Raw genomic sequence first — 23,295 nt, 5'->3', positions numbered from 1 at the left:
TTTTGTTTAAATATCATTTTTACCCATTAGAAAACCAAGAATCTACTGTCATCTATTAATTAGGAGAACTTGTTTGTCCTGCTGCAGGTCAGAGTTTATTCAACAAACAGGACTTTTCTCTTGCCATCCAATTCATTCATCTGCTGGTAGGTAAGGGAAAGTTACCCCAAGTAAATAAAAATACTTATGTCAAGTCTGTGAGACTGAGTAAAAATTAGGCTTATCTAATAATTTTAACTTATGATCTAACTTTGTTCAACTTTTTAAACATTTCAGCTATTTTTTTCTTTTCCAAATAGGTTTCCATATGTTAGGAAAGAAGGTTTTATGGAACTTGTTTTCTGGTGGAGGGGGAAATTATGAGATGGGTAGATGTGAGCTGTCTCCAAAGAGCTGAAAAAGTTGACAGGGAAAAATAAAATTTTATTTAACAAAAGGAAAATATAGTCAATTTTCCTTACAATTCCCCAGAAACAGTCCTGTGACTTAACAGTTACATATCACTTCCTGTCGTGACATCTGGGATGTAAAGAAACTCCTGTGCAAACAACAGCAGATCCCACTTAGACGAGTAAACAGAGGCTGGTTTAGAATTTGGTGTTCACCAGTGACAAGAGGCTAAAAATAAATGACCAGTCTTGTAATTGAACTACACACATAATAGAAAGTTCTAGTTAAGTGTTGACTAGGCCTTTAAGACTCATCCAAATGTATTTCAGTGTTTCTACCATCCAACTGTATATGAGGTACAAACAGTAAAAAAAAAAAAAACCTTTGTTTTTTCTGTGGGTCATCAGCTTCCTGTTTGTGAAGATGGAGAGAAAGAAAGGTAAGAGACAATATCAAAGTGACACACTAGGAAAACTATTATTTATTGGTTTTTGTTTTTTTAAAAAAAGCTTACACTCATTGAGTACAGCAGATAAAATCTCCAAAAGTCATTTCAAACAGTTGCATTTGGAGTACAGAGTGTTGTTTTTTGTCTGATTTTTTTTCTTTACAATTCTACATTTGAAGGTTGAACTGGCATTTTTATAAATTATGTAAAAACCTGATTAACACAAAATCACAAAAGGACTGTAAGGGACATCAAAAAAAAAAAAAAAAAAAAAGGAAACAAAAAGAAATAACATGATGTGAATTTCATGTTACCCTCTTTATTATTGTACATAATATACAAACTGGTCCTGTATAATTTTCCATACTTGTGCCTACTGTCTTACTCGGATTAAAAGGTGGAGATAAATAAATAAAGGTATCTACGTATCTCAAAAGGATATGAGGTAAGTGAGTATGGAAAGCATGTTAACTCCAATAATACGAGCAAAAAGCAAAGCCTGACCACGTACAAAAAAAAAAAAAAAAATTACAAATTTTCAAGCATAAGATTATTGAATCCATGACCAGATGCTACCAAGAGATCATTTCATACAGTAACCACTTTTCTAATTAGAATAACATTGTGAATAGAGCAGCACATTGTGCCCATACTGAATAATAAAAAAAAAGAAACCAAAAACAAACAAAAAAAAAAAACATTGCAGCTGATTTGCTGTATACTGAAATGGAAAAATAACGAGGTGATCTGTAAGTTGAAATAACTACAGCTAACAACACTTGGAAGGGGAGTTTACAGAAAAACAACATGGGCAGAAAAGAGAGAATACGAGTTAACAACAAAGTACAGATGGAGTTGCAGAGGACTTGTAGATAAAAGCACAGCTTCTCCAGTTCAGCTGCAGATCAGAGAGAAGAAATACATCAAATGGTGACCAGGAGTTGTATCAAGAACTGTTTACAGAGAACCAGAATGCATCTTACCTTCACTGATTAGTGCACATTATCTGTGTTTGTCAGAGGATTTATGAGTGCCATTGTTAAGGGAAATGGTGAATTAATCAAAGACTGAAATACCAACAAGAATTATTGATAGTTTGCCAATAACACATTGTGTCATAGTACAGAGACGAGCCTTTAAGTTCCAGGCTGCTTGTTGTTCATTGTCTGACTGTGGTATTAAAAGCCTGTGATCCAGTACAGTCTAACATGATGTAGATTGGTAACCTTCAAATAACAAGTCTTTTTTCCATCACAGGGAACAAAAAGAACATTATTAGTAGTTTAGAGGACTGCCAGTGTGTAATTAACTGCCTGCCATAAAGTGACCGGGTTAACAGTATTACTGGAACGCAGTGGCTCTTTGAAACTGAAGTCATGAGATCCAAGTTAAACAGCACATGATCACTTTAGTTTGGCAAAGTGTATCAGAGGGGGAGTGTGGTTATTAAAGAGAAATGAGTGCACAGTCAGCTAAAATTAGACAAGTCAAATTGTTATAGGTGGAAGATTAGCATACTCATTATGTTTACAGGCAAGTCTTTATGCCTGGCTTCTCAATGCAATAAGGCATCTAATTAAACAGTTATTACATCCGAGTGCGTTTAGTGACAACAGATCAAAATGAAAGTAATTCTCTTATAATGGAAAACAAATTTAGTGCTGTGAGCGGTTGCACTGAGCACATGTTGTAACACTGGTTCATAAGAGTTTTTCAAAACTCAAAATGTGGCCTAGAAGAGGGTAAGGCCAGCTGATTTTCTTGTGATTCACTGTGGCAGAAGGCAGCAGTGACATAAAAACACCTCATACTTTTCAATATTAAAATATTCACCCTAAACTATACAAAGCAATCATAATTATGATTTAGGTGTCTATGTTTAAGGATATTGCTTTTTCTCCTCCTTTCCTCCGCTGCTGTCCCTCTTTTCTTTCTTCTCAGATTTCTCTTTATCGTGTCTGGACTCCTGTAACGTGAACACAAAGAGAGATATGAGTCAAACACATCAGTAGAAATGGAAATAAGACTATATTCATATTTAACATTAATTAACGTCTACATCAATTGGCGACTTAATGAAAACATGAAACTGAAGTCAGAGCTGTTTAGTTGAGGGACGACAAGACTAAAAGTTCATGAATTAAAGGTCATGTTCTCTACAAACAGACCAGGAGAGTGTGAGACACTGGTAGAGGGTGACAAGCTGAGTTGACCTTTTTGCCTCCGGAGGATGTTCGCTCAGGTTTCACAGACTCAGCCTTCTCTTTACTGGAAGATTTGGATCTTTTGCTCTTCTCTTTTTCAGCTGAAAGCGGGGAGTCGCAGGAAGGACTCACGCTCTTGCTGTTTTTGTCTGAGAAGAGAGGATTTTTGTAACTTGCACCGCACTTGCAGGGTTATTGGCTACTTCAGATTTATCAAGAACAAACTTACTGGTTCCATTCTCATCCTTTCTACGTTTGGATTCCTGGCTTGTCTCACGGTCATTGACAGCATGGTCCTAAAGGAGAAACAGCATGACACACAGTATGTTAACAATACATCCTGTCCACAAGGATTTCCACTTCATCATTAATCCAACTACTACGAGATGGCTAACTTTAGAACAAGAGGTATATGAACGACAACCTTTCAAACAGCCCATTTCACATAATGCAGTGATCCTGTAAAATACTGACTCGTTTTCTGTCTTTACGATCTTTTTCTTCCTTCTTCTCTTTGGATCGGCCTTGTGTGTTCTCTGAATCTTTCTTCTCCGTCTCCCTCTCTCTGCTCTTGGACCGGGCTACTGAATTGTAGTTGACGTGGTGCTGCAAAGACATTTATACATGAACAGAACAAAACAAACAAAAACATTTTAATGTTGTCAGGAGTGCCTTTACAGAAAGTGTTTACAAAAGTGTAACATACATATTTTTAATTACTGTGCTAATGGTAAATAACCAATAATACCACCAAAACAAGGGTGCAGATGACAAACAACTGAAATACTTTTTGGTACCCCACATTTTATCCAAACAATTACCAAATACTAAACATATCTATATTTACTACTGTGGTTTAAAAGACTTGGAAGAAGAAATTAGGAAACATCATTGCCACACTACCACTGATGATCAGTCTGGGAGTTTTGTAACCAGTATTGATCAAGCTGACTGATCAGTTCATTGATCACATGACTGTAGAGTTCTACATGTATTTAGATCACAGGGAGCACTGCTCTTTAACAAAAACCTGACTCAGCTGAACAAACTGTGTCCAATTCTAAAAAGCTTTAAAGTATGAACATGCACTGCAGTCCCACGCATAGATTCAGGTGAACCTATACATACTAGAGGATTAATGTTGGCTCCCGGTAAAAGCAGGTGATGACTCACTTAGCGTAACAGCAGAAACTACAACTTATGGCTCAAGTTGAAAATGACTGGAAATATGCTTCAGGGGAGTTGTCCCTCATCTGTCAATACAGTAGGCAACACTAAAGTATTCTATAAACCATTTAAATGTGAATGTGCTGTACAGGGTATACATAATGCTCTTTGCAAAAATGTTGATGTGGGAATAAGTGATGTCTAACAATAAATATGGTCCTTTGCATGCACATGCTATTTTGGTACTGATGTTTTTATAGTAACTGAGAGCACTCAGTGCAACGCATTAGACATTTTAGTCACACTGTAAAGTTTTACCCCTGACAGCTTTAGTATAAAACCTGCTAGGATTTCACATTTTATTGTCTTCTAATGCTGCATCACAGAGACAGAAACAATGATGCTGATCGACAAAAAAGAAGTGCAGAGATGATACAAACAAATCCACAAGGCTAGAACTGATGTCTCTACTGAGTATTAGCTTGAAGGGTGAAGAACACTAATGAAATCAGGTCAGTTAGATGAGATTTATTTTACTTCTTCTGTTCAACAGTCATAAAACTTAATTACATTTGCTGTGATTCAATGAAGTGACAAACAAATCCTGAAGAGACCCACAACTGTTTGGTGTTTATGCTACATCTCTGAGTATTTTTCAAATTCAATTTGTGTCCAAATTAGCTGGAATTATTTTTGTTGTCTACAATGAATTTATGTGATAAAGTTACTTATCATTATTATTCTCTTATATAATAAGGGAATGGGGGCTGATAAATGTTTTCAGGCGACTGCTTGTATTTAAAAATGGCCCACATGAATTGAAAATGTTAAAGCTGCACTACTTAATATTCTTTCCATTAACAAAAAATCAAATTACTATGAATTATGTGAAAGCGGCTGAGTGTCGTGACGACCCCTCAGAAAATCGTCACCCTATTGCAATTCTCCTCAGCTTTTTATTTTTTACATCCCTCAACTCCACTCTCATCAACCTGTTTCCAGCCACAGGAGGCACCTGTTTTCTGTCTAACTGCAAACTACCTGAACTGCAAATAGTAGACAAAGATATGGAGAAAAACTGGCACATCTTAGAGTTAATGAGTAACTATATAGAAAACTGTTGGAAAGCAAAACAAACACATGTGTCTGAATGTGTCTGACCACCTGACAAAGGCAGGTGGTCAGACACACAAACTCCTAGAGTTTTTCTATGACAACTTTAGAGAAGTGGAAATATGGCAGATGTAATGTGTTCAGCTTATTCTGCTGCCTCCTTTAATAGCAGACACATTAATCAATCCACTAATAATTTCCTTATTAAAAGGTGTAAGAATACAGAAATATATAGATGAAGGAGGAAAAAAAAAAGTTATTTCTTGTCAGCAGCTGTACACAACTTTGGCGCCGAACACAGAAAACAGACAATCTGAGAGAGGGTACAAGTAGCAGAATTAGTTCAAACCTTGGATGCAGACTCCTTGGGTTCGTTGCTATTGTCCTGTAGGGATGAATGGAGATGACAGATGAGCTGGGAGGGGGTGGGGGTTGGGAGGAGGTTGTCAGACAGCAGTAGAGAGTTGGAAGAAGGGGTGAGGGGGTGGGGAGTCGGGGCTGGCCGGACCAACAGCATACTTCTCCCTTGACCTCTGACCTTCAAGGACTAAGGCTTTGACAAGGTTATTACAAAGAGGAGAGTTCATAGGCTCAACATCTGGAATGTCAATACTTAAAATAGAAATACCCTGAGCATATATGAAATAACTGCTAGTCTTATTTCTACAGACATGTCTGCAATTTCAGGCAGCATAATATAAAAGTTCTACAGCGCAGCTGGTATTCAATACATCTAAAGTGCAAGTGCTGTATATAATGGGTATGTGTGTGCCTGTGTGTGTAAAACAAATCACTCAGTTCTTATGTGCTTGACTGCATCCCTACATAGGTAACTGTTGCTGTCACTTACAGTTCAGGAATGGATAAGACACATGGAGCCTATTTCTCTGGCGGAAGGGTAAAATAAAGACCTATCACAAGCTTCCAGTGGTTTGGGCAACGCTCCAGACGATTCAGGCTTCGCCCACTCTTTCCCTCTCTCTCCCTTTGTAGTGGCAGGCTTATTTTCCTCTGCATTTTTGGCTGATTCAAAACTGTGACATTCATTTTCTCCGTTGATCCCAGTTGCTGGTGGCTCTGATTTCCCATTGAATGCTTGCCAGGAGGTAGTACAACTGATGCTGATGGTTGGTAGTTGTGGGGATAGCGGTGCAGGGGCCGGCAGGACTGACGGGACACGCATCATGTGACGTGAAGGCTTCATGCAGGCTGTTTCAACAAACGGAGATCGAAGAGGGACAGATGACTCTGCTGCAGCAGAGAGGTGCTTCTACGGCGGAGTGCTTTGGTGGACACCATCTGACTCTGCGCTGGTTCCGGGCACGTTGAGGGGAAAACAAAATACATCACTTTAACCAGGAAATCTTCTCAGCTCGGAAAAACGGGGAAAAAATTCTTGGGCACCATTTTCAGTGGTAAAACACTGCTCTTGATGTTGGGGAAAAAAACAAAAAACAAAAAAACAAAAACAAAAAACTTTGCCATTGGAAAAGGTGAAAGCTCTTGATTTGGCAAGCCATTTTACTTCAGGTGATTATTATTCTCAAAAAAGCAAAAAAAAAAAAAATCCACAAGGAATATAGAAATGCTTAAAAATTTTCTTTCTTCGAAAGGCACACTGACTGCTTTCATTAATAGGAAAATAGATAAATATTTCAATATGAAAATACTCAATATACACAATATTCTCTTGGCTAAGTCCTTGAGGGGTTTTCTCCCAATTCTGCAAAATATTATGCTGATGTCCATGGAATGCTTTTCCAAACCCCATGGATTTGGTTGAGATTTCCAGATGCCATGCCTGCATGTACGACAACTCTCCGTGGTGATCTTCAGGGCTGCTGGAATGTGCAACGGCAGGGAACGCTCCGGCAGATAGAGAAGAAACGGGCACAGCCTTCCTCAAGCCATACTAACCTTAACAGACGAGGAGTGGGACGGAGAAGAGTGGCTGTCGAGCTTTCGTCTTTTGTGATCTGTGAAAATAAGAAGAGTGAAATTTGAGTAAATTCGTGCAGGACATTAAAATCATATGTGGACTGACAGAGTAGTCAGAATGTTTCCATACATTTTACAAGCTGTGTGGAGAACACAGCTGTATAACAGACAACAGGAAAGGCTCCTCACCCCTCTCAGATTCAGCCGATTCTGATCTGGGAACTGGTGACTTGAGGGACCCGGCCACAGCGCTCCTGTCTCCCTTCTCCTTGCTCTTGGACTCCTTGATGGCGTCGCGCTCCCTGGATGGCTCCATGGGCTCCCCGTTGCCGGCTTTGGCCTTGTCATCTTTGCTGCTCTTCTCCTCGGCCTTCACTTTCTCCCTGTCTGCCTTAGGGGTCTTCTCCTTACCCTCACGTGCTGCCCGCTCCTCCTTCCCCGCTCTCTCGTCTCTCTGCTTCTCCCGACGGTTCTCCGCTTTTGTCTCAGGAGTGCTGCCTGGTGTCTTTTCCTTTTTCTCTTTTTTCTCTTTCCCGCTCTTCTCCTTGTCGTCCCTTTCTTTGACGGCTTTGGTGCTGCAAAGGGATTAATTTTTCCTTTTCAAAATTCTTTATTCAAAAAGAAGATTCTGTTGAAGATCTAATACAGTATTATATACCTTCTGAGCGACTGCTATACGCTATAAGTATTACAGGCAATACAAACCAAACGACACAGTTGGACACAGTATCACTGCTCATTTAATGCCTTTCTTAGAACTCTGTTTGAGATGAATTACTGTCATAGCAGCTCTTGATAGACGTACCTGTTGAGGGCACCGTTCCCATTGCTGGTGGTCACTTTGGCCGCTGCACTGTTGGCTTTGCTCACTGGCTTTGTGGTCCCCTGAGATTTGTCCTTTCCCCGATCTGTGTAAACACAAACCAAGAACTGTATGAGCGCAGGATTTATTAATGCTGCTGACATGCATGTTTGGGTTTGTAGCACCCATTAGATTTATAATTTCCAGTGGTGGTGATGGTATTTCAAATGAAAACCTGATGTACACTCAGGTATACTATCACACATCAAAAAGAAGCTTAATGTACCTGGATACAGTCTTGTGAACAAAATTAAATTGCTGAGAAATGAAGAAGCACTGCATTTCAAACATTTTTGCTGTGTTTCTAATCACTCACCGCCATCCTCCGACGTCCCCTCCTCCGTCTTGTTTGTGCTGGTGGCGGGCTTGCCTGTGCTGCCGGGGCCATTCTGTTGACTGGCAGGGGTGGCACTGCGTGCTGGCTGCTCCTTGTGGTGAAACTCATTCTCAGGGACCATGTGCACCTTCTGGCTTTTCAACCGACCTGAATAACTGTAAGATGCATAAAGGGTTTGCACGAGGCAGAAACAAGAACCTCAAAAGAAGAGTGTCACACTGTAACAAAACATAAAACTTAGAGAGAGAAGAAAACTCAAGTACTCGAGCTTTATCAGCACAGCATTCCCCTGCAAATACATACCCCTGTATACTCGGCTATAAATAAACACAAGTGGATACTGATCACCAGGTACGACTGCTCATGTTTAAGTACAGACTTCACCAAGAAAAAAACTTGTCCCTGCCGGTTTTCAGAAATCCAGGTTGTGTTCTATTTAGCAGATGTAAAACAAGAGCAACTGGACTTGTAATGTCACTTTAAAGACTCAATACTTCATTAGGAATCCCAGGTTCTACCGATTTACAGTGGCTATCCTTTTAAATTTCACCTGAGTAACACTCAAAGGCCGAATCAGATGCTGTAGTCACATTAGATAAGAATATTTTAAAACTGTATCAATCTTCAGCAACCTGACGAGTCATCCCTTTTAATAACAACACTTAAATACCTGGGTCACAGTCATCACTCCTAAAACGATACATTTGTAAATTGAACAAATTGGATAACGCCCACTGTTGTTTTTTCATCTCCCATGTTTCCATGTTATTATCACACTTCACAAAATATGTCAAATGTATGCTCCAGAGAGCTGAACAGCACACAGCGCTGTGTTACCCCATTGCTAAGGCATAGAGGTCTGGTCTCTTGTCCTTCTCCTCGAGGCAGATCTTGTGGACACGGCACTCCAGCGCTTGGCCCAGGTTCAGGACCTTGGGATAGCAGGGCAGGATCTTGGTAAGCACGATGAGGATATTCCGAATGTGGGTGTAATCTCCAGTCTCCAGGCAGTGAACTGAAGCCTGGATGTAGCAGAGACAGAGGACATGAGCACAGGTAAATACATGACCTTCCACAGAGCTTTGACTGCCATTATTCAGACTGAATTTTCTAGAATGATAAAGACAGGAAGCTCACTTTAGTTAGCATGTAGTGCCATTTGTGCACCACGTGCCTGAAGTTCTCATAATCTAGCTGATCTGCTTTGTTCCCTCCATCGAATCCTGTGGCTCTGAAGATGGTCAGGAAGCCAGGGTAATTGACGCACTCCTATGACCACACAATTTAAATTAAAAGAAAAAAAAAGACACATTAATTCTCAACTCATCTTACATCAGATAATACTACAAACAAATCAATGCTGCATGTGTAGAGAACAGATAGAACACAAAACCTTCTCATAGATTGCACGGTCGCTGTGCCAACGGGTCACCGTCTCCAGCATGCAGCAGAGGAAGCGTCCATAGCGGTGAGACTCATTCTCCGTACAGCTGGCAACAGTGTAAATGATGGCAGAGAACACCTGCAGAGTGACAGAATGTGGTGTTTTTGCTTAAACAACAGTGCAATGTTCTATATGGAAAAAGCTACAAAGTCAGCATGATTTTTTGCCAATATCTCAGAGCTGGACTTAATTGTGATCTCTCTGACTGAATTTTACTAAAGTGGTCTTAATAGACCAGCAGTTATTAAGTGCTCCTTTCAAGCTTTAAATTGATGGTGCACTCAAGTGGTTGTTGAACCACTCAGTGCATTTTTGACACTTAACATTTCCTCTTTAGTGTTATTTTAATATTTCTACTTCTGTTCTGCTGATTGGGCCAAGTTAGAGCCTACATTATCCCCTTCATTAATCACATTATTAATATTCATTCCTTTTCTTATAAAGCACTTAATAGCTTTAAGAAATCTGCTGGTAAAATCATAAGTCATCAGTGTATAAGAGACTGAGTGTGTATGTACAATATGTATATGTGTCTTACCCTGTCATAGCACAAAAGGGTGCAGAAGTTGGGTGTCTTCTGCTGGTGGACCAGCTCGACAAAGCGAGCGCAGTACACGGCGTCGATGGAAGAGAAGATGCAGCGCGGGAACAGACAGAGCTGCAGGAACTTCGTTATGGTCTCATTCTTTGTCGATTCTGTCAGCAAGCATTTACAGTTGTATTAGTAACAGAGACAGATGGGCAATGAACATTAGATTTACTTCCAATATTGATACAGTGATCATGGGAATGACTAGATTAGTTTTGTCTGGATGTACCCCCTAACAACATTAACAGTCTTCTTGCATCTAGACTGTGTCTAACAGGAGTTAAAACTGAATATCTCTTCACTTGCAGACACAATACTGCCATGAACATTTAGCATCTACTTGTGAAATATTGATTTAATTTCAGTGGGTGCTGTGTGTGAAGGGAGAAACTAAACTTTACCTTTTTGTTTTTAAAGATCAATCACACTTAAATAGATGAACTGCATTGTGAAAGACTGTGCACATGCAGACTGTATCAAGAGTGTGACTGGCACTAACATTAGGATACTTACTGGCCAATAACCAGTTGTCTTTCTCTAGTTTGAGGCGATGTAGGACCCTTTGGACGTGCTCCAGCTGCTTCTTCTCCTCCTCCTGCAGTTTTTCCTGCAGTGCAGTACAGCGTTCCTTCTCCTTCTTTTTCTTATTCAAGGGCTACAATGGAAAGAAACCACAGATAGTAAAACTCTTTTACATTGTCTCTTATACAAACAATGATTTCACTGCTGCAACACAAATGCCCCAATTCAGTGTAACATATAAAAATGGGAGACTGGAATGTAAATGTGGGTTATATGTGCACAACTGTGGACCAACTACTCACTATCTCCGGGTTCTCCTCAATGGCCTTGATCTGGGCCTTGAGCTTGTTGACCTCGCGTTCATAGGCAGAATGGGGCACCGCTAGGTCATACATGGTGAGGGACCAGAAGGTGGCATAGAACTGAGGGCGGAGGTCGTCCCAGACCCTGGCAGGATGGAGGGACACCACAGCCTCATGCACTGGTGTCATCACCTGTTCGCAGGCTGCAACATACTTGTGTACCTTCTGTTGCTGCCGGTTACCTTTCTCTGCTTTCTTAAGCTCATCGTACTTAGACTGCAAGTAGAAAGGATACAGTTAGGGATCTCCATATTTCCTTCAAGTAAAAAAAAAAAAAAAAAAAAAAAAAAAAAGTTTGTTGTGTTTTGAAATACTGACAGTAGGTTGAAATTTCAAAACCACCTTACAAAAACATATGCCTGATGATCTGAAACAGCAGTCGACTCACCAAAATCTGATGGGCATACATTGGCCGAGACAGAAAGAAAGCAGCATCGTGTGGAGTGTGGAACTGGTTACAAAGGATGTCGATAGAAGGAACCCGCTTGATGTAGTCTTCTGTGCTGAGGTTGGAGGCCAGAAAGCCACCAAACTGCACCAACGTGTCATGACACTGCAGGAAGACAAAAAAAATACCTCAGCAACAAAATAAATAATCTAAAATAATTATGTATAATAATAATTATGGAGGATGTATACCTGGTCATAGAGATGGCCGACAAGTTTAAGATGTTTTTCTCCACCTTCCAGGAAAACCACACCATTTCGTTGCTGGGCCATGAGTAGACACAGTGGCAGGGCCAGTTCGTGGTCCAGCAGTGCATCCTTCAGACGCTGTGACGACTTCTTAGTGTTTCTGATCTGGCCAAAGTAGCCGCCCTATTAACAGAATCACATCCACAATGACATGGAGGTGAGATCAGATACAGGACTTGTCCAAGTAATTATACAGACCGTGCTCAGAACACTAGGTAATGATAACTCTACTTGAATCTATATACCTCAGCTTTGAGTTGCTCCCCTCCAGTCATGGCCTCTAACTGCTCTGAGGTCATCTCATCTGTGATCTCAATGCCAGCCATTTTCTGCACCACCTCTTTCAGGATCAGCAGGTCAAAACTGCAGGGAAAGGAGAATCATATAAATGAGTATCCACACATTCAACAAAGATGTATTAGAACTGAAGCAATGGCCAAGCATGGGGCATTGAAACAACTGTTTTCTTCCCAGCCATATTTTAGAATAAATGTAGACTTTAAAAGGTTCAATGTATAGAAAATAATTTTATGACATTTCATTGTCAATAGGTTTTTATGTCCCACAGTTACAGTTTTTTTTTATAAACTGACAAGTCTTTCTAAACACCTGAAATCAAACAAATTTTAAGGAAAAGGCTTTTATCTTGACAAATCTGGTTCAACTGGTCTGTTCTGATATCTGCGCACTAATTCTACTAGGTACTGAGTCAACTATTTGTTAAGTCAGTCAGTCTTCTCCTGTTGCTCATATTTAAGCTGTAATATGATTAGCAACAGCCCAAAGACAAGGCTAACCCAGTGATTAGGAATTAAACCCCAGTAGTGCTTGAACTCATCATATCCTGCTAACCAGTCACCCTGTGTTGTTTCTCTTTTGTCATTTACATACCTCTTCCCTGCTTTTAGTTGATTGGTGACATACTGGAGAAGGCCAGCCAATTCAATTGGGTATTTTCTGAACACAGCTCCACAAAGACTTGCCAGGCCTTGGTAGACGAGAGGAACAGGTGTATGTTAGAAACTCATTAAAACATCAAACAGTGTCTCTCCTTTTGCATGCAAATGACTGATGTGACCGTTGTACAGTAACAGCTCCAGTTAACTGTGAAGCAACATACTCTGAAGCCATGAGGAGATGGTGGTGTCATCGTGCTTCATCTTCTCCTTCTCGGGATTGGCTAGAGCCTCGATAATGCAATCTGACGACAGAGTTAAGTGGAACAACGCAGAAAACAGGGAATAAGCCTCATTTACACTTGCAACCCACTGCCTCCATCAACACACAAACACACGCAGACGCTGAATAAAGAAGGAACAGAGTAGGATACAGGCCAAGACATCATAGTTGAGGGATGTGAGGTATTTCAAGGAGTCCACCACTGGAACGATGAGGTTGTCGTACCACTGGATCTGAGACAGCATCTGATATACAACAGGACAGACGAGGAGGTTATAAACATTGCCAACTACTGAGGTTATAGATTATACCTGACCTGATACCACCCCATTACCTCCACATAGGGGCCTAATTAATCTGCCAAAATCATCTTTGTGGTCTATGTGTAACCTTATGTAAGAGAGTGAACTTCATTACATAGGGGAGTCATGTTTTAAAATGCTGATGAAGCAGGAGGCAGAGATGTGTAAAAATCCAGACAAGGTTACATGAAACGTCCTTCCACTACTGCATGTGCAAAGATTTGTTTAATGATGTTCATCTACGCATCTTCCCTTTTGTAACTGTATTGTACAGAACGAATACAAACACAGTGCAGCAAGAAACACGTGACATGGAAAACCTTTACAGATGTACAGCAAAATCTCATGTTTAAGTGTAAAGGTGTGAGGATATATCATAGCATGATACTCTGTTCAAGTTGAAAACGTTTCAAATGTTTGTTCACATTTTATGCCAAAGGAGGAAAAATTTAATATTAAAATAATTGCAAATGCAAAAGACTATGAACTCTGTATTGTTTATTATGCCAAGTGATTGTTTTTGTTGGTGCAGCAGAAACATTATCCCAATTTTGTGAGTTTTTACTGAGTGGTTTTTACTTAGATTCATAAATGGATGATTTATAAGCAGGGCACGCAAGGCACGAGCTGCAAGCAATTCCCAGAGAAGATGCAATTGCGAGGGCACTGGAGGGCCAGAAAAATATAATTGGTATACAGAGTGAGCAAGGTGCTTCATGGTGTTTATTTACCACAGCAAAAATCTGGAATTAATTTGTCTTTGTAGTTTGTTGACATCATTCAAAATGAGACAAAAGTAAAATAAAATGCATCACAGAAAAATACACTTACATAATCAAACAGGATGGTGGGATTGCTATGGCTCAGCTTGCCAATCTGCCTTCCAGATTGTTTCACATTCTCTTTGGTCAACCGCCTGTGGAGGGGAAAAAAGCACAAGACAGGAAACAGCAGATTAAAAGCATAAGACGATGCTGTGCTGTAAGCAAAGACTGTCACTTCTGTAAGCTTCACAGCAACTGGAACATGCTCTTATGGCTGTCAGCATAATAATTACTTGCCCAACATGCACAAAACCCCCCACTGTGTTTAAGTCCCATTTTTAAATCCTGTGTTGTCAATACAGTCTAACGTGAAATTGCTGGTAAAAAAAAACCCCAAAACATTAACACATCTCTGCATGTTTTTATTACAAACTTAGTTCAGTCTACTGCACAACATTTATTAAACTTTCAAATATTCTAAGATTTGCAACTCAATATACACATTTCTCCAAAAAGACTATTTACTTTGGCTTGATAAGTCATATATGACTTGAATATATGTCAGTCTTACACGTTTTATTTAATTTGTTTCTGGAGATTTCTTTGGCAAGGGTTAAATAGCAAATTAAATGGATGTTCCTGTGAAAGAGCAGCAGTGGGATTTTAATGATAGCAGTGAAATTCACTTTGTAACTACATCCAGACTTCACCTGTTCATTCAATGATTACTTTATCTTTAAAGGTCTGAATAAGATGGTAAAATGAAAAGCAGAATAGCATTTTAAATTGCCACATACGCAATCAGAAGCACACAAGGACACACAAATATTGTCTTGGTGTTTGGACTGGAGACACATTAATTGTCAACCAAAGGTAGAGAAGTTTTGCAATGTGACTTACTTCATAATGTATTTGGCCCTTTCCACAGTCTGTGCTTTGACTTTAACCAACAGTGGATGGCTGGAATATGTCTCATTCTTCCACTGGCCATATAACCGGTACCTGGGGAGTATGGATAGAGAAAGCACAATTAAACTGAAGGTTTAGCTTTACAGCACTTAAAAAATTTAAAGCACTGGCAGAGTAGGGCAACAAAAATGTACAATTTAACAGCTATAAAAATCCTCAAACTTTCTCACAGTAAGCTTAAAGGAAACTGTTTTAACATAAACCAAACACATCAGCTTGCAAAGCTTGCAATTCATAGCCATCCTTCAATAGTAAAAGAGTCACCTCCTGTCTAGCCTCATGTTAAACTATAGTTATACAGTATATGTGACTATTTGTCTGATAACTGCAGGCTGAATTTCTACCTCATCCTGTTAAATAAAAATCCTGCTAATAAAAAAGGGACTGCTTCTTGATGTTTGACTTACTCTTGAAAATTACATAATCAAATAATTTACTGTGTGTTGTATTTTCAACAAGCAATGTCAAGCAATTTAAAAAGCCCTTAAGATGCCACAACAAATTTAGAATGAAGAGAAACCCACTGTACGGTACACTGTTCCAGCAGAGCAGAAATGCACTATGCTAATTGTCCATTTTCATTTTCAACATCAAATCCTTTTTTTGATAGAGTCAACACAGTTTAGTGTAGAATAAAGTGAAATGATCAACAAAGTGCTTCTGTCTTCAGTAACTGAAGGTACTGCATGATGTGCTGTGACAAACTTGACGGAGACTAACAAGAGTAAAACAAAACCATTGGGAGTGTGGAGTGTCACTGTGCATCAGCAGAGTGCTAAAATATCCAAACAAAGGCTCTAAAAATAAAATCCTTGTATTGCTCCAGAGCAGAAAAGATGGTTTGCTGAATAACACAGAAAATGTACTGATGATGTGTGTTACTCCCTCCATGCCAGGTAGTAAACACCATCCTGGAGCCCTGCCTGAGGGTTTACTATGCGACAACTCAATTACAGAGTACCACATGTAGCGAGTGTGAGTGTGTGTATCTCACCTGTGCTGGTAGGGAAAGAGTTTGAAGAGACCCCACAGTTCCTCAGACATGCAAGCATTACACTCCATCAGGGAGAGTGAGGGGAGTAGCACCTGGTCTGCAATGCTCAGGAAACAACTCAACAGAGTGTCCTGTAACAGACATACAATCAACATGAGTAAGATCCTCACAGTAACTTGTACTAGATAAATGTATAGTATTAGATAAACTGGAAGATCCATTAAAGCAAAACAACAGTATTTGCTATTTAAAAAAAATCAATCTATGGCTCAGTCCTAGACTCACAAAGACAGTTATTATTTTATACTTACCATTTTGTCTTTGACATCAGGTCTGCCATCGCTTTGGTACTGGGGAGTGAAGGACACCAAAAATGAATATAACTTAAGACTTGGGCTGCAGTGCAGATGCAGTAATGTAATGGTAACACTTTTGTACCTCTTTCATGAATGCCTTGCCCAGACGCACAATCTTGGCGAAGAGAATAGGGTCGTGTGAGAGGTGAGGACCCAGGTAGCAGAGCATACTGAACGTGTCCCTCCGTAGATCTTCAAAGCTCTCTGCAGGCCGAGGGGCTCGCTTGTTTCTCAGTGGATGCACCACACATCCCCTTGCCCCTTTTGGGACGCCAGCCCTGTGAGGAAGAGAATATTTTTCATGTTTTATTGAATTTAAATGCATGAAATTTTGGCATCGAGAGGGGGTCAAACTGTGGAATGAGAGGTACTTGTGTGTGCTTTCTGGTCTGACTACACATGGTGAGAAGTAAGTGAAACATGGAGAAATCAGCACCTTCTGTAAAGAGGCTCCACAGTCAGATGAACAAGCTGGCAGAGTGCCAGTGCAATGGCCTTGTGAGAAGTAGCATAGAAGGAAGGCATCTGGTCCATAATACTCTGGGCATGGTGCCAGTCTCCAATTCTAAGCAGTGCTTCCAACAGTCCAAGCTTCTGGTTATCAGGTGGCTGTGGGCACAGAAAAGAGCAGCAACTGAGTGTCTAACTGATCAAATATGCTATAGTTCAGTAACACGTAATAAGGCAATTAGAGCAGAGCAGTTGCAAAAAAGAGTACAGCTGCTGTCATACTACATTCCTATTTATATACCTATATTACGTCTTGCAAGCTGAAAGCATGATACTGTATGTTATTGAAAGTAAAAAACAATGCAGCATAAGACAATATTAATGTAATGGCCTAACCCCCATAAAGTGCAAAGTTACTCTGCATGTTAATTTGACTTCTAGTGATTCAGCCTAGGCTTTAAAAAGCAGACAGTTCTTTGCCTCTTCCCTCTAACATGCATCCAGAATGACAGCACTTCTCCTCAATTGGCTTACATTGAAGCTATCAGTAAACAATATGTCAGCAAACGCTTTGATACCTTCTCATTCTTCTCCTCCTCCTTCTCTTTCTCCTTTTCTTTGTCTTCACTCTTTTCTGAGGGCAACACAACCATGACCAACTTGCGGGCTATCTGCTTGGCCTCGGAGATATCTCGTTTGTGTTCCTCTACGATGGCGGCATCTAGTGGCATAAGCTGGAATGACAGAGGGGCAACAACAGCTGAGCCTTCAGTCAAGGAACAAATTGTACTACAGAAGGTTCACATTTCACATAGGTGACATGAAATTAAATTCTTATGACATTTGCAAGGTTTATATTCCCAAATTCTGACCGACATGTGCTAAGGAAGCTACATATGTAAATTTAACAGGGATGTCTTTTAACTCGTGTGAATATTAGCAGGACTCCAGCTGTTCCTTTTCCTTACATGTACATAGAGATCTTCCAGCTCTATCAGGTTGTGATGAAGCAGAGCAGCAGCAATGTGGTAAAGTGACTTGGGGGTTTCCTCATTGGGCTCCTGAGGAAAGACACAAGAAATAAATTAATACATTGTCATGAAAATCTATGATTCACACTGGTATCTTGGGATTGTTTGGACAGATTTTTTTCCTGCCATTTAGGATATCAGGCAAAGGGCTTGCTAAAAACAAAAGCAGCCCTTACAAACACAAACACACTGTAAAATTCCTACAGAGCACTTTAAAATCTACATGCAAGCTACAACATGAATATATTCAGTTCTGGATTCCCCTGTTTATGGGTCAGTTTAAACTATTAGACACATTCTTGCTGTCATTACCCAGACCTGACTTTCTCACCTGGTAGAATTTGAACTTAAAGCCCAGGATGTGGCAAAGGGTGAGTGGCTCACACATGTAGGACTTGATGAGTGACAGGAAGAACTCATCTTGGTCAGATCGACTCTCGTACACCTCCAAGATTATGTCCAAAACACGATTAGGGTCTAAGTTGAAACATCCTGCAGGCAAAAGAAAAAGAAGAACTAAGCAGGCAGAACACAAATGGAAAAAAAAAAACAGTGAATCACTAAACTGTATCTATATAGCACTTTCAGGACAGTCACAAGAGGGCTTCTAAAAGAAAACGTGATAGCTGAGACCAGAATATACAATAAAAGGGCAGAATAAATTGATAATGAAAGACTCGTGTACACAGATACCTGACCATACAAAGCCCTGTTACAGCAGCATAACAGAGTCAATGCTGAATATAATAAGTGATCAATGAAAATAGGCCAAATAAAATGTGATGTGAGTTCTGCCAGGAGTTTGGGTGATACGATGCCTTTTGTGTGTCCATAATTGTCAAAATCCAAAAAACATACCAGAAAAGTGTAAATGTAGGACTTTCGAGACTGTACCTATGAGGGACTTGATGCTCTCCAGTACAAGGTGGCTGGTGATATTGCCCGACAGGTCTTGGCCAAGCTCAGTGATTAGTTTGGCATAACCCTCATTCTCCTCCCTTAGCAAGTTAAACTTCTGTTGCTTGTAACTGAGGAGAAATGAGAAAAAAAAAGTTAAAAATATTCAATATGCATGATAAAACACAAAGAGTGTGCCATGTACACTAAAATGCATCTTTTTTATTTATATACTGTCTACATCTTTACTTACAATAGTTTAGTCTTGATTTTTACAATCTTCTGATTGAACTGATGGGCTTGTTTTATAAGTCCAAGAGATTCAAGAGTTTCTGGATCCAACCTCTCTTTCAGGATGGCCTCTGGAACAAAAAACTGAAGGAAAAAAACATATATATATATATATATATATATATATATATATTACTAGTTAATTAAGTAGAGTAGTTTGTTGCAGTCCTGAATACCAAAATCAGTAATACATCTACAGTATGACACCAACAGATGGTGGGATGTTGTCAAATTCTTACATATGTATCTCAATATCAGGGAATTTCTGAGTAACAATGCTGCAAATGTGGCAATCAATAGTAAAGTCATTCATTGGTCTTCAGTCTTTGTATTCCCTGTAGTCTGAAGTTCATGCAGGAATTGTTTGTTTTTTTCTGTGAGTTATGAAGAACAATTTGATTTTAGTAGGGACATACTGTTCTTACCAAACATGCTCCCACCAACTGTGTGTAATGATCACGTTTGTTTTTTTCTTCCAGCGCGCCAGTCTCTAAATCTGCAGAAAACACAATTAAAAAAACGTTCTTAATGTGAAAAACTGTTTGCTAACCATTAAAACCTATACAATTATTACACACTGTTTATTTTAATGCAATATTTCAGATGCCTACATGTTTAATTAAGAAAAAATAAAAACTAATTTACCTAGTATACTGAACACATCTGCTAAAATTGATGGCATGTCATCTCGGAGTTCCTGAAAGCAAAATAAAGAAAATTTACGATGTTAGAGCTGGACAAAAATAGCACTGGATCATTATGCTGGCATGGTGACATCTAAATCAAAAAAACAAACTGCATGTTTACCTAACTCACAAAAATTAATGGATTTCTAAGTCGTTATCTTTCAGTACTTCAAACAGTAACAACAACAAATAGATACCAAATGGCTTTTCTGTCATACAACATTAAGAATGGTTGAACATTAAAATGTGCTATGTGTGGATAATGGCTAGGTTAAGTTTACAAACAAGCTGCATTTCTGCAAATATAATAAACACTTCTATATGTTTCACCATCAAGTAAAAATTAAAAAAAAAAGAAACAAAAAACACTTGTACCATCATGTCTCCAAGGACGCTGGCGACAAGATCCAACTTCAGGTTCCCCTGTACAACTTGCCAGCAGAGCTCGTATAAGGCGGCCTGTATATCTGCAGGTGTAAAAAGACAAGACAAAGGACACAGTTCAAAATATTTCACACTCTTACATAGCCGACTGATTCAAACTATCACAACTGTCAAGATGGATGTGTGTAACAGAACTTTCAACTTACCTCTAACCTCACTTCCATGATCTGTTTTCTCTGTGAGTTCTTTGCAGAGTTGTACACTACAAAATAAAGAGACAAAATTCTGGTCAATCAGACTACTCTAACATGACACTCTTTAACAGCACACCAACATCTGAATTACTTATGTATATAAGACAACACCATGCTTGTTCTACAATATCCCAGATAAAGTGAGAAATTTGGATAAGAAACGGATGATTATTAACAAAAAACTTCCCCCAATCTGGATGTATTCAAACTTGACAGATCCAAAAACCTAACTCAGAGCTGTCCTCACTGACAGCTCAACCAGCCTCACAGAAGTAACACAGAGAGAAACAGACTGATCAGATCACACACTGTCTTCCATTAGCACTTACAATTCAACACACCACACTAGATGACTATTTCTGCCACCAAATCAACATGCTCAATCAGCCTAGTGGTTGTGATAAGGACCATCGAGCACTGATGATGCTGGGCACATTTGAGAACCACTGTATACACTGGTCAGTCACAGATACTTGACAGCGCCAAACTGACAGCTTGGTGTGTCAGGGCCCTAGGGTCAACAGCAGTGTGGCTGATCAAATTTATTTATATAGCGCCAATTCACAATAGAAGTTAGCTGATAATCACACAATGCTGAAGGGTCATTTTCATGACTTCAAGCAAAGATGTGCTCGTTCTAAATCTACTTTATAGCTTCACTAACACAAATGATAGTGTCAGACATAGACAAATATTCACCAAAGCTTTTAAAAAGCTTGTGAAGACAATATTTGACCTGAAAAAACTGTAGTTACATAATAACAGTGTGGTGTTTTTGTTTATCATCACGTGGAAATTACTCTTTTACTTGTAGCCCACCACAGAGATGTCTAAGCATCCCTGAAGTTATGGGAGGTCTGTAGGGTTTGCTGACATGGGGCTTCTAACCAAAACCCTCCAACTGGAGAATTTATCTTTGTGCCACACAGACATGCACTATGATCATGTATTCTGGTGTATTGTGTGAAGGGATTTAAAAATTTTTTTTTTTTTTTTTACATTTTTCAACTGAACATTATTTATTTCACACTTCTGAGTTGACTCGTGTAAGAAATACTTTACACTCAATGCACAGAGGAGACCTGTACCTTAGAAACAGATTAGGAATATAAATGTATTATTTAAATACATGTTTGAGATTTTCTCTTGAAAGCAACATTTTACAAGTTGCAACTGTAGGCTGCCATCAGCTACAGTGACAAGCTCCATGTATAGTTGTTATGAATGAAGTCGTTTGAGTGGGCGTCTCAATGTAGGCCTTTAATAAATACGCAAGGCCTACAACTACTAATAGCAGCTAGCACCGTGGATGAGCCTATTGTGTCTCCGCCTGTACGTGATGGTGGCGCTGAAGAAAATGAATGACAATCGTGTCCAAGCAATGTTTTGCCTTTAAAGGATAATAAAGCTAGAAACACCGTTCTGCCCACACTATTGATTTCCAGATGTTGTAAGTGTAATCTTCTCTGCTGCAGTCGACATTAATGGGTTTGACGTTGTGTATTAAAGATGATGCTCGCCGCCCAGATATCAGCAGTTGGCACCGAGCACATATTTTTGTAGCGAAATAAAGACACGACCACTGTGAAATAGTTGTCCGGTAGTTGTTGGCTGTTTGGTCACACAAATACCTAGCTGAAGTTAACGTTAGCTGACAACAGATCGAGTTAGCCGGACGTTAACGTTACAACTACACTCTTCCTGTCCGAGAGGTTTTATCTGTTAAGCTAGACTTTTACCCAACACAGATAACAAATAATCAGGGGTATTTTCCCATGCTTCCAACCTAAAGCAATATAACGTTTAACATGGCACTCGACACCACGGATACCGTAGCTAACGTTGCGGCTAACACTATAACGTTCTGTCAAGATCCGTTTCCCTCCACTTGAAAATCATTCCTGTTAACATATAACACAGCGCTGGCTTAGAAGTATCTTTCACCAGTTGCATATAACTGGTCTGTTCACAGTTAACGCTGGCTATTTACTTTAACTTTGATGCAAAATTTGCTTCAATTTAGAACGCTAACGGGTACGACATCTGTGTAGCACAAGAGCGGGCTACAAGGATGCTAACTAGCTTAGCTTCGATAGCCATCGTGTTTACAAATTAAGGAAGGGTCTAGTGGGAGCGTATGCTAGCCAGATTGCTAGCGTACAGCTAACGTTAGCCAATGAAAGTGAAAAAAATGGACACACTCCATTAAACAAAGTAAATCAACCATTTCTCCATCAAATACCAACTGTAAGATAGTCTTTGTTTCAAATAGCACCGTTAGTTGGGGTTAGCAGGCCACCTGAGTTGTTTTTCTAGCTTGCTAACGTTAACGCTTACGTTAGCCCCAGCAGACACTTGACAGAATGGCCTTAAACTGCATTGCCAGCTACGTGATTTTTATCAGCTATCAACCAACAACTGTTAAACCACTACAACCCCGTAACACGGCGTTAACATTCAGATCTACTCACAACTCGTGTTTTCCTGATTTTTCCCAGTTTTTGAACCATTCACCAGGGAGGATAAGTGTCGCCATCTTCCATACACACAGCCCGGATGTCTAGTTCATCATGGCACACACAGGGTCAAATGTGGTGGTTAGCTGCTGCTGCTGCCGCTGCTAGCTCAGTGCTGCATGGTGGGACACTCAGAACTGGCTCTGAAGG

At 39.7% G+C, this 23,295-nt stretch overlaps 1 protein-coding gene across 2 annotated transcripts; it reads right to left on the bottom strand.

The window, feature by feature from the left end:
- Nucleotides 1-842: 842 nt before the first annotated feature.
- thoc2 (THO complex 2) lies at nt 843-23,283 on the bottom strand. Of its 2 annotated transcripts, XM_018691437.2 has the most exons (39): nt 23,101-23,281; nt 20,582-20,637; nt 20,367-20,458; nt 19,951-20,002; nt 19,731-19,801; nt 19,268-19,389; nt 19,012-19,145; nt 18,449-18,609; nt 18,055-18,147; nt 17,665-17,820; nt 17,073-17,245; nt 16,719-16,914; nt 16,592-16,630; nt 16,281-16,411; nt 15,218-15,319; nt 14,385-14,469; nt 13,403-13,496; nt 13,193-13,273; nt 12,964-13,060; nt 12,318-12,435; nt 12,016-12,195; nt 11,765-11,929; nt 11,317-11,592; nt 11,006-11,147; nt 10,442-10,599; nt 9,853-9,981; nt 9,597-9,728; nt 9,297-9,481; nt 8,439-8,614; nt 8,066-8,168; nt 7,450-7,835; nt 7,240-7,298; nt 5,672-5,707; nt 3,517-3,648; nt 3,272-3,338; nt 3,052-3,191; nt 2,728-2,804; nt 1,822-1,868; nt 843-1,736 (listed from the first exon to the last, which is right to left on the bottom strand). In XM_018691437.2, the coding sequence occupies exons 1-38, from the start codon at nt 23,163-23,165 to the stop codon at nt 1,841-1,843; spliced, it is 4,689 nt and encodes a 1,562-aa protein (XP_018546953.1). In that variant the 5' UTR covers nt 23,166-23,281; the 3' UTR covers nt 843-1,736; nt 1,822-1,840. The 2 variants fall into 2 exon arrangements, 1 of the variants encoding a protein (XP_018546953.1); XR_001962661.2 differs by lacking the exons at nt 843-1,736; nt 1,822-1,868; nt 2,728-2,804; nt 3,052-3,191; nt 3,272-3,338 and having other exon boundaries at nt 3,550-3,648; nt 6,173-7,298; nt 23,101-23,283.
- Between the last annotated feature and the right edge of the window lie 12 nt (nt 23,284-23,295).

Source organism: Lates calcarifer, linkage group LG20 (genome assembly GCF_001640805.2).
Source record: "Lates calcarifer isolate ASB-BC8 linkage group LG20, TLL_Latcal_v3, whole genome shotgun sequence".
In the NCBI taxonomy this organism is placed as follows: domain Eukaryota; kingdom Metazoa; phylum Chordata; class Actinopteri; family Centropomidae; genus Lates; species Lates calcarifer.
Note: the sequence above shows the minus strand (reverse complement) of the source record. Positions and strands in the feature narration are given on the sequence as shown.